Source organism: Physeter macrocephalus, chromosome 10 (genome assembly GCF_002837175.3).
Source record: "Physeter macrocephalus isolate SW-GA chromosome 10, ASM283717v5, whole genome shotgun sequence".
Taxonomy (NCBI): Eukaryota; Metazoa; Chordata; class Mammalia; order Artiodactyla; family Physeteridae; genus Physeter; species Physeter macrocephalus.
The window spans coordinates 59,338,188-59,353,373 of NC_041223.1; the positions used below are offsets into that span (position 1 = coordinate 59,338,188).

Consider the following 15,186-nt stretch of genomic DNA (forward strand, 5'->3'; position numbering starts at 1 on the left):
GGATGAAGATGCATATAATCTAATCAAAAATTATATTTTCAAATTTAAACACACTGTCCTAGTAATATTTTATGCTTAATGATTGAGTAACATTACTATAAATTTTGCTTTTTTTATGATGTACAGATAACTCAGAATTCATCCACAGTAACCGTGTAATAAATGAAGTTGTTTTCTGTGATTGTCCTCATGAGGATTTTAGGTCATTACCAGTTTAGATAGGCAAATAGTTCTTTTTTAATGCATTGATTTATGTGAAAGTGGGGGAAGGGAATGAGAAACAGCCAGGCTTCCCTGATGCGAAAGGACGAGATATTACTGCCTCACCAAACCTCCTGCCACAGCTGGGGATTCCTCAGCTTTCCTATGGTAAATGGTATGTTATTTTTTGGATATGATTGGCATTGCCATGGAACACTGCAAATTATACAAGTTATACATACACACTGCTATTTAAGTTGTGAAACTGAAAAATCCCGAAACTAATTGTCAGAGTAAGAATAATGAATTATTCTTGATAGTGTAAATTGAAGATATTTTATGCAGTGAACTATTGAACAAAAAAAGGATGATAGGCTGTCACTTGAGAACAGCTAACATAATTTATGAGACAGGACAGTACCTTTCTTTATAGCATGCATTTGTAGTCAGCATTTATATTAATACATTTCCATATTCTTGCTAAACAGATTGTAAAGAAAATAATGCAGGAATATCAGGTGACTGTACTGTGACTATGAAACAGAATGAATTCTTTATACATTGCATTCAATTCAGGAAAGTGGGTAAATAAGATTTCTGATGTGTATGTTATTAAAATATTACCTAGTCTATGCAGTGCTTTTTATACATTAATAATTATTATAAAGCCAAACTCCATCTTTCTTTTTTTTTTTTTTTTTTGATTATTGGAGTAAAACAACTTTTTCCCACATAAAAAACTTGGAAAACTTTTCCAACCATTGAAAATAAAATTAGTAAGAATGAAAACAGTTGGAATGCTTCATTATGTGAATATGTTTGTCTTTTTTTTTTAATTGGGGTATAATTGATTTACAACGTTGTGTTAGTTTCAGATGTACAGCAAAGTGAATCTGTTATACAAATACATATATCTACTCTTTTTTTAGATCCTTTTCCCATATAGGCCATTACAGAGTATTGAGTAGAGTTCCCTGTGCTATACAGTAGGCCCTTGTTACTTATCTGTTTTGTATATAGTAGTGTGTATGTGTCAATCCCAATCTTCCAATTTACCCCTCCCCCCTGAATATGTTTGTCTTATGCATTTTTACCAAATGGCAGCAGCCACCTGAAGTTTCTCTAGATGGAGATTTTGTGAACTGTTTACTGGTTTATGCAGAGCCAGGAGCATAAGTGTATTGCAGGTATACTTGTGTATATTCGAGGTGATTAATAGTAGAAGGCAAAAAGGAAATGAAGTCTGCAAATAATGTCAGTCTTCCAACTTCTATCTCAGTCTTCAGGCATATAATAGTTACACATGTATTGATGCCTACTTCCAAGTTCCTTCTCCACTGTTTACTGATGTGGTCATGAAGCTGTAGACATAACTAAAACATGTCCTTCTTCTGAATGCTCATATATTCTCAAACCACTTGTTCTATAACTAAAACATGTCCTTCTTCTGAATGCTCATGTATTCTCAAACCACTTGGTCTCTGCATTACTGCCCTCAGGGAGTTGCCCAAAAAGTGCCCAGGCTGCACCTAGTGTCATCATCTTCTTTAGGGACAAGTAGAGGTCTATCATTAAATAGAAAGAGATTGGGTTTTCTGTTTAGTTCTTTACAGGAAGTAAGTTTTGTAAGAAAATAAGATTTGCTGCTTGTTGCCATAAAATCTGTGTTGCATTAAGAATTTTCCATGTAGAATGGAAAGTGATAGAATATTCTGAGAGTATATATAAAATATAAGTTTCAGAAACTGTTTACACATAAAATTCAGTGAGCTAAACTGAGGCTGGAAATGCAATCTGTTTTAAAATGCAAAAACTGGAATGTATAAGAATTCTGAATATAGTAAAGTTAGCATTTAAAATAAGTAAGGTAAGGAATTACTTAACCAATATTGCTAGAATAATTAACTATTTAGGAAAAATAAACTTAGATTTCTACCATACTTTCTATTACAAAATTACAAGTTAATTATTTAAATGTAAAAAATAAAACTATAACAGAAGTTAAAGGAATAGTAAGTGAATATGTATTTGATCTCAAGATAAAGAAAAGTTTTCTAAGCAAAAAAAATAAGAGAACAATTTAAAATTTTTAGTCCAAAAAGTAAAAAAATTAAATAAATAAAATGAAGTACTTATAAAACTGGATGAAAGTTTATACCATGTGATGGACAAGGGGTTGATACCCTTAATACATAAAGAGCTATCACAAACCAATAAGAAAAAAGGCTACTCAATAAATGGAAAGATAATTTACCAAAAAATCAAACAGTAAGTATGAAAAGTATTTAACTGAACTGTTGATTAAAGAAATGAGAAGTAAGCAAAAGTATATGCCAGTTTGATTTTTTAAATGAAGAAACTGAGGCTCAGAGAAGGTATGTGACTTGCCCCCGGGTCACTAAGTTCAGTGAGAAAGCCTAAATTTGAATGACTACTCTTTGATAGGATTATGACTGATTTTTCCCATTAATTTTTTGTCCATACTTTCTAAATTTTTATCACTGAGCAAAAAAATAGAGGTCTTTTCTATAACAAGACGAACACAGACACCGAAACGTTTTAGGCAATATTACAGCCTTTTAGTAGTTGTTACTCAATAAGGGGTAATGAGTACAGATATTTTTCCTTGATGCATAAAAATAAAAGGGATAACATTTACATTTTAATTAATTTACAGTATACATTCTCACTAAGTAGATATTCTTTTCAACTAATTTAACTTTAATCATAACTGCAGATGGGACCTATATTTTTATGCCCATATAGCATAAGAATTAAAAAAACAAAATGAAAAATGTAAAGCTAATGCATCTACATCTTGTAATTGTGTTTTTATTTGCAGATGGAGAATATCATTGGAACAGTAAGAGATTCCAACCTGAAGCTGACACTTGCTTTCGGAATAGGAATGCATCATGCTGGACTACATGAGAGGGACCGGAAAACAGTAGAGGAACTATTTGTAAATTGTAAAGTTCAGGTAATTTTTTTCCATGAACCGATATTTAGAAGTAACTTAAAAGTTGTATTTTAGTTAGATATAAGATATTATCTTTTATTTTTTAGGTTCTTATTGCTACAAGTACATTAGCCTGGGGTGTAAACTTTCCAGCTCATTTAGTAATTATTAAAGGAACAGAATATTATGATGGAAAAACAAGGCGATATGTGGATTTTCCCATTACAGGTAATATTTTTAAATTTACAAATACATTAAACATCTATTTTAGCGTTAATAATTTGAACTTGCATGAATTAAATTTTAGAGAATTGGTCACATGTCAGTGATGAACAAATTGTAAATTTTTTGTTTCCAGTAAAAATATTACTTCAAAGTATTAAGCCATTTTATTTACTTTTACTTATCCAATGTGTTAATGAATGTCAAAGGCACAAGTAATTGTTTTAAATTTATAAATAGATAAAAGTACTGATTAGTAGGAATTGGTGACTTTATAAGTTGTAATTAAACATTATGTTTAATTTTAAATCTCCCTACATGATATTTCCTATAGAACTTCTAGAACCAAAGCACTTGTTGCTATAACTTGTACATGAACAGTCTATTAACATATTTTAAAACTTGATAAAAGCATTTTCAGTGAGTTTTGAACAGGAAAATATACCAAATGTGTATTTCAACTCAATGAATGCATATAAAATCTGTATCATTTCTCAATCATTACTTAACCTCAGAGACTCCTGCAGTATAAAAGAAAAATTTTATACAGTGGATGGGAAGAAGAGGAGGCCTAAGTGGATCCATTATTCATGGGGAAAAATAAGCAAATGACTCTGCTGAAGAGGTTTTCCTATATAAGAGTTATATAGTTATAACTCTTAAATAACATTTTTAAACATTTACCTAAAGGAATCTTTGATCTTTCTTACTTTTACACACTGTAAGACTCTTTTGGGGACTCAATTTTCTATCATAGTGAATTAATTATTTAATTATTAGGGAACTCAGTAGTAGGCATCAGAGAGAGCATCGCTGGTCTTAAAATACTCTACTCCCTTTTATTTTGTTGTGTTGTAGAAACATGCCATAATCCATCAATATTTCTTGTGCTACATGCCACACTGCAGAATACCTCTTGTTCTCTTTCTTATAGATGTACTCCAGATGATGGGGCGTGCTGGGAGGCCTCAGTTTGATGACCAAGGCAAAGCTGTAATTCTGGTTCATGACATAAAGAAAGACTTTTACAAAAAATTTCTTTATGAACCTTTCCCTGTAGAGTCAAGGTAAATTTTGCTGTAAATTAATTTAAATGGATTATGTCATAGCAGGTTGATATTTTTGTGCTGACATTGTATTAGATGAAAATCAGTAAAACTTCTAGTTCAAAAGAATTATTTGAAGTGAAACAATATATTTATCACAGTAAGACAACATTAAATTATAATTTTCACTATAAAAGAAAAACACGCTGTTTAAAAGAAGCAGTGAAGGGACTTCCCTGGTGGCGCAGTGATTAAGAATCCACCTGCCAATGCAGAGGGCACGGGTTCGAGCCCCGATCCAGGAAGATCCCACATGCCACGGGGCAACTAAGCCCAGTGCGTCACAACTACTGAGCCTGCACTCTAGATCCCGCGACCACAACTATGGAGCCCGTGTGCCACGACTACTGAAGCCCACATGCCTAGAGCCCATGCTCTGCAACAAGAGAATCCACTGCAATGAGAAGCCAGCGCACCGCAACGAAGAGTAGCCCCCACTCGCCGCAACTAGAGAAAGCCCGCACACAGCAACAAAGATCCAACGCAGCCAAAAATAAATTAATTAATTAATTAATTTATATTTAAAAAAAGAAGCAGTGAAGTACATTGTTCAGTCACATTGACTCTGGAGCAAGACAACCTGGGTTCATATTTGAGCTCTCCACCACTTACTTGCTTGATCTTGAGCAAGTTATTTAAATCCTCAGTGCCTTAGTGCACTGTATGTAAGATGGAGATAGCAGCAATACTGGCCATCTCGTAGGATACTTGTACTGATCAAATGTGTCGTGCTTGGAACTGTGTCTGGCACATAGTAAGCATTTAATAAAGTGTTAGTTTGGTGTGTGTTTTTGTAGAGTAGTCTATAAATAAATATCCAAAATAAAGGGATTGGTAATGAATAATTTAGGCTAGTGGCCAGTTTCAGAATTATCACATACTTCTTTGTGGATCCAGTAACTACCACCCCTTTGACTAAGTCTTTCCTTGTTTTCTCAGCTGAAAATAATTTTTTGTCTGTCAGATTCCAGCGCACCGCAACGAAGAGTAGCCCCCACTCGCCGCAACTAGAGAAAGCCCGCACACAGCAACAAAGATCCAACGCAGCCAAAAATAAATTAATTAATTAATTAATTTATATTTAAAAAAAGAAGCAGTGAAGTACATTGTTCAGTCACATTGACTCTGGAGCAAGACAACCTGGGTTCATATTTGAGCTCTCCACCACTTACTTGCTTGATCTTGAGCAAGTTATTTAAATCCTCAGTGCCTTAGTGCACTGTATGTAAGATGGAGATAGCAGCAATACTGGCCATCTCGTAGGATACTTGTACTGATCAAATGTGTCGTGCTTGGAACTGTGTCTGGCACATAGTAAGCATTTAATAAAGTGTTAGTTTGGTGTGTGTTTTTGTAGAGTAGTCTATAAATAAATATCCAAAATAAAGGGATTGGTAATGAATAATTTAGGCTAGTGGCCAGTTTCAGAATTATCACATACTTCTTTGTGGATCCAGTAACTACCACCCCTTTGACTAAGTCTTTCCTTGTTTTCTCAGCTGAAAATAATTTTTTGTCTGTCAGATTTATACATTTTTCATTCCTGACATTTATCACTTGCTACCTTTTATCATAGTCTTCTTTAATATACTGAATCGCCTTTACCGTATTCTAACTGCAAAGGACAAAATATATTTCTAATTTATACTGTAAATAGTTATTGAGTTTTTTACTGTGTTAGAAGGTCTAATGTTCCTTTTTTTTTAATTTGGAAAATATAAAAACATTTAATATTGTGGGAGATAGCTGACATTGTGCTGAGAGAAAATTTATGACCATAAATATATGTATTTTAAAAGAAAGAGTGAAGGGCTTCCCTGATGGCGCAGCGGTTAAGAATCCGCCTGCCAGTGCAGGGGACCACGGGTTCGATCCCTAGCCTAGGAAGATCCCACATGCCGCAGAGCAACTAAGCCCGTGCGCCACAACTACTGAGCCTGCACCCTAGAGCCCACGAGCCACAACTACTGATCCCACATGCCAAAGAGCCTGTGCTCTACAACAAGAGAAGCCACGACGAGAAGCCTGCACACCACAGCAAAGAGTAGCCCCCACTCACCACAACTAGAGATAGCCTGCTCACAGCAACAAAGACCCAGCACAGCCAAAAATAAAAACAAATAAATAAATAATTTTTAAAAAATAATATAAAAGAGTGAAAAATGAATTATCTGAATATGCATCTCAAGAATTTGAAAAAAAATTAGCAAATTGAACTCAAAGAAAGGAGAAGATAGAAAGATAAGAGAAAGAATTTATGAACTGAAACCAAACATACATTAGAAAAAAATCAACAAAGCCAAAAGTTGGTTCTTTGAAAAGAAGAATAATATTGATAAACCTTTAAGTCTGGTCAAGAGAAAAGAGAGAAGGAACAACACAATATCAGGATACAAAAGAAATCTAAAAGGTAATAAGATATTATGACAAAATTTATACAAATAATTTTTAAATTTTAGATCAAATGGTAGAATGCTTTTTTAAAAAAATTACTAAAACTGACACAAAAAGAAATGGAAAATTTAAATAGCCTCTTATCTATCAAAGCAATTGTATCTGAAATTTAAAATCCTTCCACAATGGGCTTCCCTGGTGGCACAGTGGTTAAGAATCTGCCTGCCAATGCAGGGGACACGGGTTCGAGCCCCGGTCCGGGAAGATCCCACATGCCGCGGAGCAGCTAAGCCCGTGTGCCACAACTACTGGGCCTGCACTCTAGAGCCCACAAACCACTACTGAGCCCATGTGCCACAACTACTGAAGCCCACGTGCCTAGAGCCCGTGCTCCACAACAAGAGAAGCCACCGCAGTGAGAAGCCTGCACACCGCAACGAAGAGTAGCCCCCGCTCGCCACAACTAGAGAAAACCCGTGTGCAGCAACGAAGACCCAATGCAGCCAAAAATTAATTAATTAATTAATTTTTTAAAAAATCTTTCCACAAAGAAATTTTCTGACCCAGACGTTCCACTAGTGAATTCTTTATAACATTTAAGGAAGAAATTGAACTCATGAAATTGAACATGAACTCTTCCTGTAATAGTCGAAAAGATAGGACTATTTGCCAACTTATTTTATGAGAGTAGAATAACCTTGGTACCAAATCCTGATAAATTTACAAGAAAGGAATGTAACAGAGCTGTGTCTCTCATGAATATAGATGTAGAAATCTAAATAAAACATGAGTAAATCAAATCTAACAATGTATAAAAAGGTAATGTATTACAACTAATTACAATATCAGTGCAAAAATGACTTATTACTTGAAAATAAATGAATATAATTCACCGCATTAGCAGGAAAAAATGAGAAAAATTATATGATTATCTCATAGATATAAAAAAAAGCGTTTGATGAAATTCCATACCCATTAATTATAAAAACTCTCAGCCAACAGGAATATAAGGGAATGTTCTTAATCTGATAAAGAGTCTCTACTAAAAATCTACTGCAAACATCATGATTAATGATTCAGTATTGAAAGCTTTCCCTTTGAGATAGGAAATGATACAGGGATGTTGTTTTCACCACTGCCAGTAAGCATTGTGCTAGAGATCCAAGCCACTGCATTAAGGTAAAGAAAAGAAATAAAAGTCAAAATATCCTTTTGAGCAAGAGGAGTGACTAAAAAGCATAAAAGGAAGACTTCTGGGGCACTGGTAATGCTTGATCTTGGTGGTGGTTACACAGATGTGTTCACATTGTGAGTATTACTTGAGTTGTACATGTATAATTTATGTAATTTTTTTCTATGTGTACTTCAGTAAAAAGGTAATTAAAAATTTAAATGTGTACCTTGATACGACTGCTATTAATATTTTATTTCTACAGAGTACATATACAGAAGTTGTATGTTAACTTCTCTGTTAATGGGCATTTAGAGAGTTTCTAGTTTTTAACTCTTACATATATTGCTGCAGTGAAGTATTTTGCTTCCCTATCCTAACCTATAAATGTTTCCCTATCAGGTGATAATGAAAAAGTGAAATTGCTGGGTCACGGTGATTGTTCAAATAGATATTGTCAAATTGTCCTCCAAATTAGCTGTACGGATTTATACTCTGCCACTGGTGACTGGAGAGTAATGTCGCAACTTTTTTTTTCATTCAATTTATTATGGCCATTTTCTCATATCCTTAAAAACATCCTTTGCAAAAACTGTTTTTTAATACCTGCATATTGTTCCATGTATCATAATTTACATGGCCTTTTCTTTTGTTGGACATTGCTTCCCTTTTTTGTAATTTATGTTAAGAAACTGAAATGAACATTTTGTTATGCCAGTCTTTCAACACATCTGATCATCTCTGTATATTCCACAACACCTAGCACATTTATGTCTTATATGACTGAACTTAATATTCACTGAATGAATGAAGGGAATATCCTTGCTCTATCCTAACCATCCCCCCTTTCTTACCAACTCTCCTTTCATCTGCCTCAGTAACTCTTCTCTGCTCTCCAAGGTGTATCGTCCCTTGTCTGCTCTTACCTCGGCTCTCATCTTCTCCTCCTGAAGGTTATTAGCTCCCTTCCTGTCAGCCTGTGTTTATTTCCACCTAGCAATTTATTTCCCCAAAATTATATACAAAAGATACAAATTACACAAAGCATTTGTTCTGTATCCTGGAACATCAAATCTGAGTCTTGACTATGTGAGATAAATTGTTTTTCATTTAATGTTCATGTATGTTTCCCATGTCTTGTTCACTCTGTAGCTTATTAGGAGTGCTCTCTGACCATTTAAATGCAGAGATTGCTGGTGGTACAATAACATCTAAGCAAGATGCAATGGATTATATCACCTGGACTTACTTTTTCCGACGTCTTATCATGAACCCCAGGTAAGTGCAGGGCAAGTATTTTTCTGTTTTGCACTAAAATAAAATATGTTTGAAGGTAATCATCTCTAAATTCAGGTACATAACAAAAATGCCAGAACATTGGACATCCTAGGTATAGGAATTTGCCCAGAGAATCAGATAATATCTCTGATATGTTCACAATTTATTGTGATATATTAGAAAATAATTGTGTGCATTTTACTAGCTTATTTTAATTAACTTAGAATGTTCTCAAGGAGTTCGCTCTGTAGTTAGGGAGACAAGACACCTGACGTCATTAAGAAATGTACTCAATTAAATTACATGGTAGTGGCTGACTTGGGTGCAGTTGGAATTCAGAGAAGAATAAGGCCTGTGAAATTGTAGGGGGAAGAATTTGTGAGGCATTTGTAAAGGTTAATAAGAACCCTGCAAGATGAAATAAAATTGGGGGAATTGTGATGGAGTATCTTTTTACTCCAGGCAGGATAGATTGTATCTTCATTCAGCACCTGTTTATCAAATATTATACTAGACATTGAAGCATGACGATGAGTGTATATCATCCCTTTTCTTCAAGGGCTGATCTTGTAATGTGGAGATGGACATAAATGATTACAGTGTAAATCAATCATAAGTGCTCTCACAGACTGCATTTAAGCCTGTGAGAGTGAAAGCTTCACAGACGAAGTGATACTTCACCCAGAACTCGAATCTGGAACAGAAGTGGAAAAGGTGGAAGGCACAAAAATACTAGATGGGCGGAGGCCCTCAGGGCTTGAAAGAGTCTCTAGAGAATGCCAAAAGTTAGATGTAAAGCTTAGAGTGTGAGGCAAGAAGATTTTCTTGCCTAGAAAGTGGACCAAGCACCAGAGAGTAAAGGGCCTGTATGCCATGCTAAGGGGTTTGCATCTGATCCTATTGGCTGTGGTTGGAAGTTTTTAAATATAGTTTAGCATCACCAAATTAGGTTTTTGTTATTGTTGTTGTTTCCTTTGTACCTTTTGAGCCCTTCACCCATTTCTCCCACCCCCAACCCCACCTCTGGCAACTACCAGTCTGTTCTTTGGCGTTTTGTTTTGTTTTTAGATTCCACGTATAAGAGAAATCATATGCTATTTGTCTTTCTCTGGTTGACTTATTTCACTTAGCATAATATCCTAGCGGTCCATCCATGTTGTTTCGAAGGCATGATTACATTTTTTTTTTTTTTTTTTTTTAATTTATTTATTTTTGGCCGCATTGGGTCTTCGTTGCTGCATGCGGGCTTTCTCTAGTTGCAGCGAGCAGGGGCTACTCTTCATTGCGGTGCATGGGCTTCTCACTGCAGTGGTTTCTCTTGTTGCGGAGCATGGGCTCTAGGCGTGCAGGCTTCAGTAGTTGCAGCACATGGGCTCAGCAGTTGCAGCTCACAGGCTCTAGAGCACAGGCTCAGTAGTTGAGGTGCACGGGCTTAGTTGCTCAGTGGCATGTGGGATCTTCCCGGACCAGGGCTCAAACCCGTGTCCCCTGCATTGGCAGGCGGATTCTTAACCACTGTGCCACCAAGGAAGTCCCTACATTTTTTTATGGCTGAGTAATATTCCATTCTTTGTCTATACCACAATTTCTTTATTCATTCATCCATTCATGGACACTTAGGTTGTTTCCATATTCTGGCTATTGTAAACAATGCTGCAATGAACATGGGAGTGCATATATCTTTTCAAATTAGTGTTTTTGTTTTCTTCTAATAAATACTGGCTTTGTTTCAGTACTTGCAGCACTGTGGAAGGGAATGAGCTAGAATGGGGAAATATTTATAACAGGGAGACCAGTTAGGATGCTTTTTAACAATAGGGCAAAGACACATAGGATCTTAACAGATGCAGGGGGAATGGAAGGAGGCCAAAGGTGAGGGACATTCCTAATATGAGTAAGAAGAAATATTAAACCATTGTTAAGATCTTGAACAGAGAGATCATGATGAAAATGATGAAATGAATTTACTAAATCTTACCAGTTGGTACGTTAAGAAATTTGTTTCTCTTCAGCCAACATTTCCACTTACATAGGTAGGAGTTTGAGAATACGGTGATGTTTTGCTCAGTTCCGCAACTGTATTAGGCCTCTGGATTAGGAACAAAATTTCATTTGGGAAAATGACTACAAAATTAATGAGATAGTCTTACAGTACCACAAATTTTCCATAGTAAATAGATCACAGATTAGCATTGTGGAATCATACAATGGGATAGCCTTTACATGTACTCTAGTCCAACCTTCTTGTTTGGTATTGAAGAAATGGAGGCTGGAAACTTAAAGTGACTTGTCCTTTATCCCATAACCACTTTGTGATAAAGCTAGAACTTAAAAACGTAAGTTTTGTGAATTACTACTCTTTATGTTTTTGGAGAATCATGGTATATAACTGTAGATATATTCATTTTTCTTATATCACAAGAATGGAGGCAATTAATGTGATAGAAAGAGCTTTGACTTGGAATCAGAACACTGATTCTTGTATCAGCACTGCTTTTTAGAAACTGTGTGACCTTTATCGCTTCACCTCTCTTGGCTTCACTTTCTTCATCTGGAAAGTGAGTAATAGCCTGCCTCCTTCACAGGGTCATGTTGGGAATCAAGTACACAAATTAAAGCCTCTCTAAGTTTTGTATTAATTATGAAAAACTTAATTAATGTTGATTAGTGAGCTGTTATTCTTGTACTCCTTTCCAGTTGCTTTACTGGTCTATACCATCCTAAAGACTCTAGTCTTGGGCATTTTCTGGCGGTCCAGTGGTTAGGACTGCATGCTTTCACTGCCAAGGGTGCAAGTTCAATCCCTGGTCAGGGAACTAAGATCCTACAAGCTGCATGGCCCAGCAAAAAAAAAAAGACTCTAGTTTAGAGACTTAGAACCTAATCATTTCTGTCAGCTTGTCTGATCAGCAAACAAGGGAATGATTCTCTGAGGCAAATTGAGTTCTTTTGCAAATTATAGTTCTTTATTGAATCCACAGATACACTGAATTTTGTGTGTGTGTCTTCTTTTCTTAATTAAAAATTTTTTTAACTTTTCATTTTCAAACAATTTGAGATTTTTTTAATTGCAAGAATAGTACAAACAGGCACTGCGTACCCTTCATCCAGCTTCCTCAAGTGTTAACATCTTACATGACTATAGTACAGTTATCCAAACCAGGAAATTTACATTTATGCAATACTGTTAAGTAATCTACAGCCTTCATTCACATTTCATCAGTATTTCCACTAATGTCCCTTTTCTGCTGAAGACCCAATTTAATAGTATCCTGCATTCCATTTAGTTGTTCTGCCTCCTTAATTCATTTCAATCTGTGACATTTCCTCAGTCTTTCTTTGTCTTTCATAACCTTGATACTTTAGAGGAACCCTGGCCAATTATTTTGTAGAACATCCTTCAATTTGGGTTTGTCTGAAGTTTTCTCATCCCTGAATTCAAGTTCTGCCTTTTGGGGCAAGAAGACTGTAGAAGTGATGCTGTGCTCTTTTCAGTGCATAATATTAGGAAGTTCTTCTCTAGAGATCCCTTCTGTATTTAAAATATCACTTGTCTGTGAAAGACCCAAAATAAGTTACTCCAGCTGTTCCCCATCCCAAGTTACAGTCTCATTTCTCCACCTGCCTTCTGAATGTTGCCACATGGACTTCCCACCATCATTTCAAATTCAGCGTGTCTAAAACTGAATCAGATATCAAAATTTTGCTCTAATATCACTTTCTTACCTTTGTTAATGTTATCACTCTGCATCTACTTATGTTGACTTCAAATCTCAAATTTGCTTTTTAATTTTTCTCCTCCCTTAATTTCCTTAGTTCTTTACCTGCTTAATCTTCTTTTAGTCTATCCTCAATCTAGCTTAATTTGCAAACTGTCCGAGAATATTGATCAGAAATTAAATGTATTGGAAACGGGAACTAGATAAGTTGTGCTTAACAGACATAGAATAAGTTTTGACACCTGAACAAAGACTTGAAAGAAGTAAGAAGGTTGACCACATGAATATCTAGCCAACAACATTTCAGGCCAAGGGAACGGGAGAAGTTCTAAAGCAGGCACGTCTGGTGTGTTGAAGGCGCGACAAGAAGAAGGTGTAGCTGAAGTGGAATAAGCGTGGGGAGGAGAGTAGTAGGAGATAAAGCTAGGGATGTGGGCGGTCAGTGGTCATACTGGTCATGTGGGAGCTTAGACACCATGGTAGGGACTTTGATTTTTATTCTGGGTGAAATGAGAACCATTGTAGATTTTCAATCAGAGGGCTGACGGGATCTATTCATACCATTAAAAAGGCCAATTATAATCATGAATGTTATAAATAATTTAAACTTCCCTATTGAAAGACAGAAATTCTCAGATTTATTTTAAAAATCCCACTAAAAATGATTTATAAGCAACATATCAAATCAAAGTGATATAGAGAAGTAGAAAATTGGGCACTGAAAGAAGACCTGAGAGTACCAAAGAGAAACCAATAGCTACAGAACTAAAATCAGACAAAATGAAATTCAAGGCAATAAAGATTAAGAAGGACAATGAAGAATGGTTATACTGATAACAAGTACAATCACTAAAAGTTATAGTAGATTATAAATTTTTAGATAACTAGAAATATAGCATCAAAATATATAAAGCAAAACCAATAGAAAGCTAAGATGTTAACTAAATTATAGTCATGTTGAGAGACTTTAACACATATCCCTCAAAAATCAGCATGTCAAAGAGATATAAAGTATTTCATAAAAGATTTGAATAACAATATCCTTGAATATGTGTATGTGTTCGTAGTACCCCCCAAAAAGAATATGCCATACTTAAAAACACTAATGGAATTTTGGTTATAAAAATATACCATGTACTAGACTACAGAGAGCAACTCATTGTATTTCAGAATGTAGAGATCATAAGGCTACATTCTCACAGTGTAATGCAATAAAACCAGAAATAAACAAGAGAAAGGATGGCAAAAAAATCTAACTGCTTGGCATTTAACTACTTTTATTCTAGTGAAAGATGAAAATTTTTTTTAAATAGGTATAGGCTAGAACTATACAAAAATAAAAATGTTTTAGAACAAAAACCTATGAATTTTAATCAACGCACAATTCCAAGGAACATTCATATCTTTAGGGCACCTACAGGAAAGCGTGAATGCTTGAAAATAATTAAATATCCATCTCGGGAACCTAGAAAAACATTAGCAAAAACAAATACAAGAAGAATATATAAAAATAAAAATTGAAGTTAATAAAATGGGAAACAAAAACTACGCTAATATTATTTATTATTGTGTCTGCTGTATTTGAGATGCTGTTTCAAGAACCTAACTCATTTAGTACTGTTATGACCCCCATTTAATAAATGAAGAAACTGAAGCACAGGGAGATTAAGCACCTTGCCCACAATCAGACAGGTCTGAGTGACAGAGGCAGAACTACTGATAGAATCCAAGCATTCTGGTTCCAGAAGCCACATTCTTCATCCCTGAGCCCATTATCAGGTCCAGAATTCAAATATCCATACTTTCTATCCAGATCTCTTTTCAGTGCCGTGATGGAAAATGTGTTCTCTTTGGAAACCATACCATAGTAATTCTGAAAGTATAATACTTTTGTTCGTTTGATGCAAAAAAAAAAAATTGTCATTTTTAGTATCTATACCTTTACATCTGGATAAAAATGGGAAAACGTGCCTAAATAAAGTTTAACAAGTTACATATTTTACTTAGTCTGCTATAGCATGCCCTGCAATTTTCTTTCTGATTGGCCCTTATATCTTTTTATTATTGTCTGTGTTAAAATCACCTATACACAAAGCTAGAAGCAAAGAAAGGCACAGGAAATTGGTACACTTTTTC

The 15,186-nt window shown here is 35.1% G+C and overlaps 1 protein-coding gene across 2 annotated transcripts in view; it reads left to right on the forward strand.

Moving 5' to 3' along the window:
• ASCC3 (activating signal cointegrator 1 complex subunit 3) overlaps positions 1 to 15,186 on the forward strand; it is a 356,417-nt gene that overhangs the window by 252,794 nt on the left and 88,437 nt on the right. For both annotated transcript variants that reach the window (XM_024119391.2, XM_028494620.2), the window contains 4 exons: positions 3,044 to 3,181; positions 3,268 to 3,388; positions 4,317 to 4,449; positions 9,206 to 9,331. In XM_024119391.2, coding sequence (XP_023975159.1) covers positions 3,044 to 3,181; positions 3,268 to 3,388; positions 4,317 to 4,449; positions 9,206 to 9,331 — 518 coding nt within the window. The remainder of the gene's footprint in view (positions 1 to 3,043; positions 3,182 to 3,267; positions 3,389 to 4,316; positions 4,450 to 9,205; positions 9,332 to 15,186) is intronic.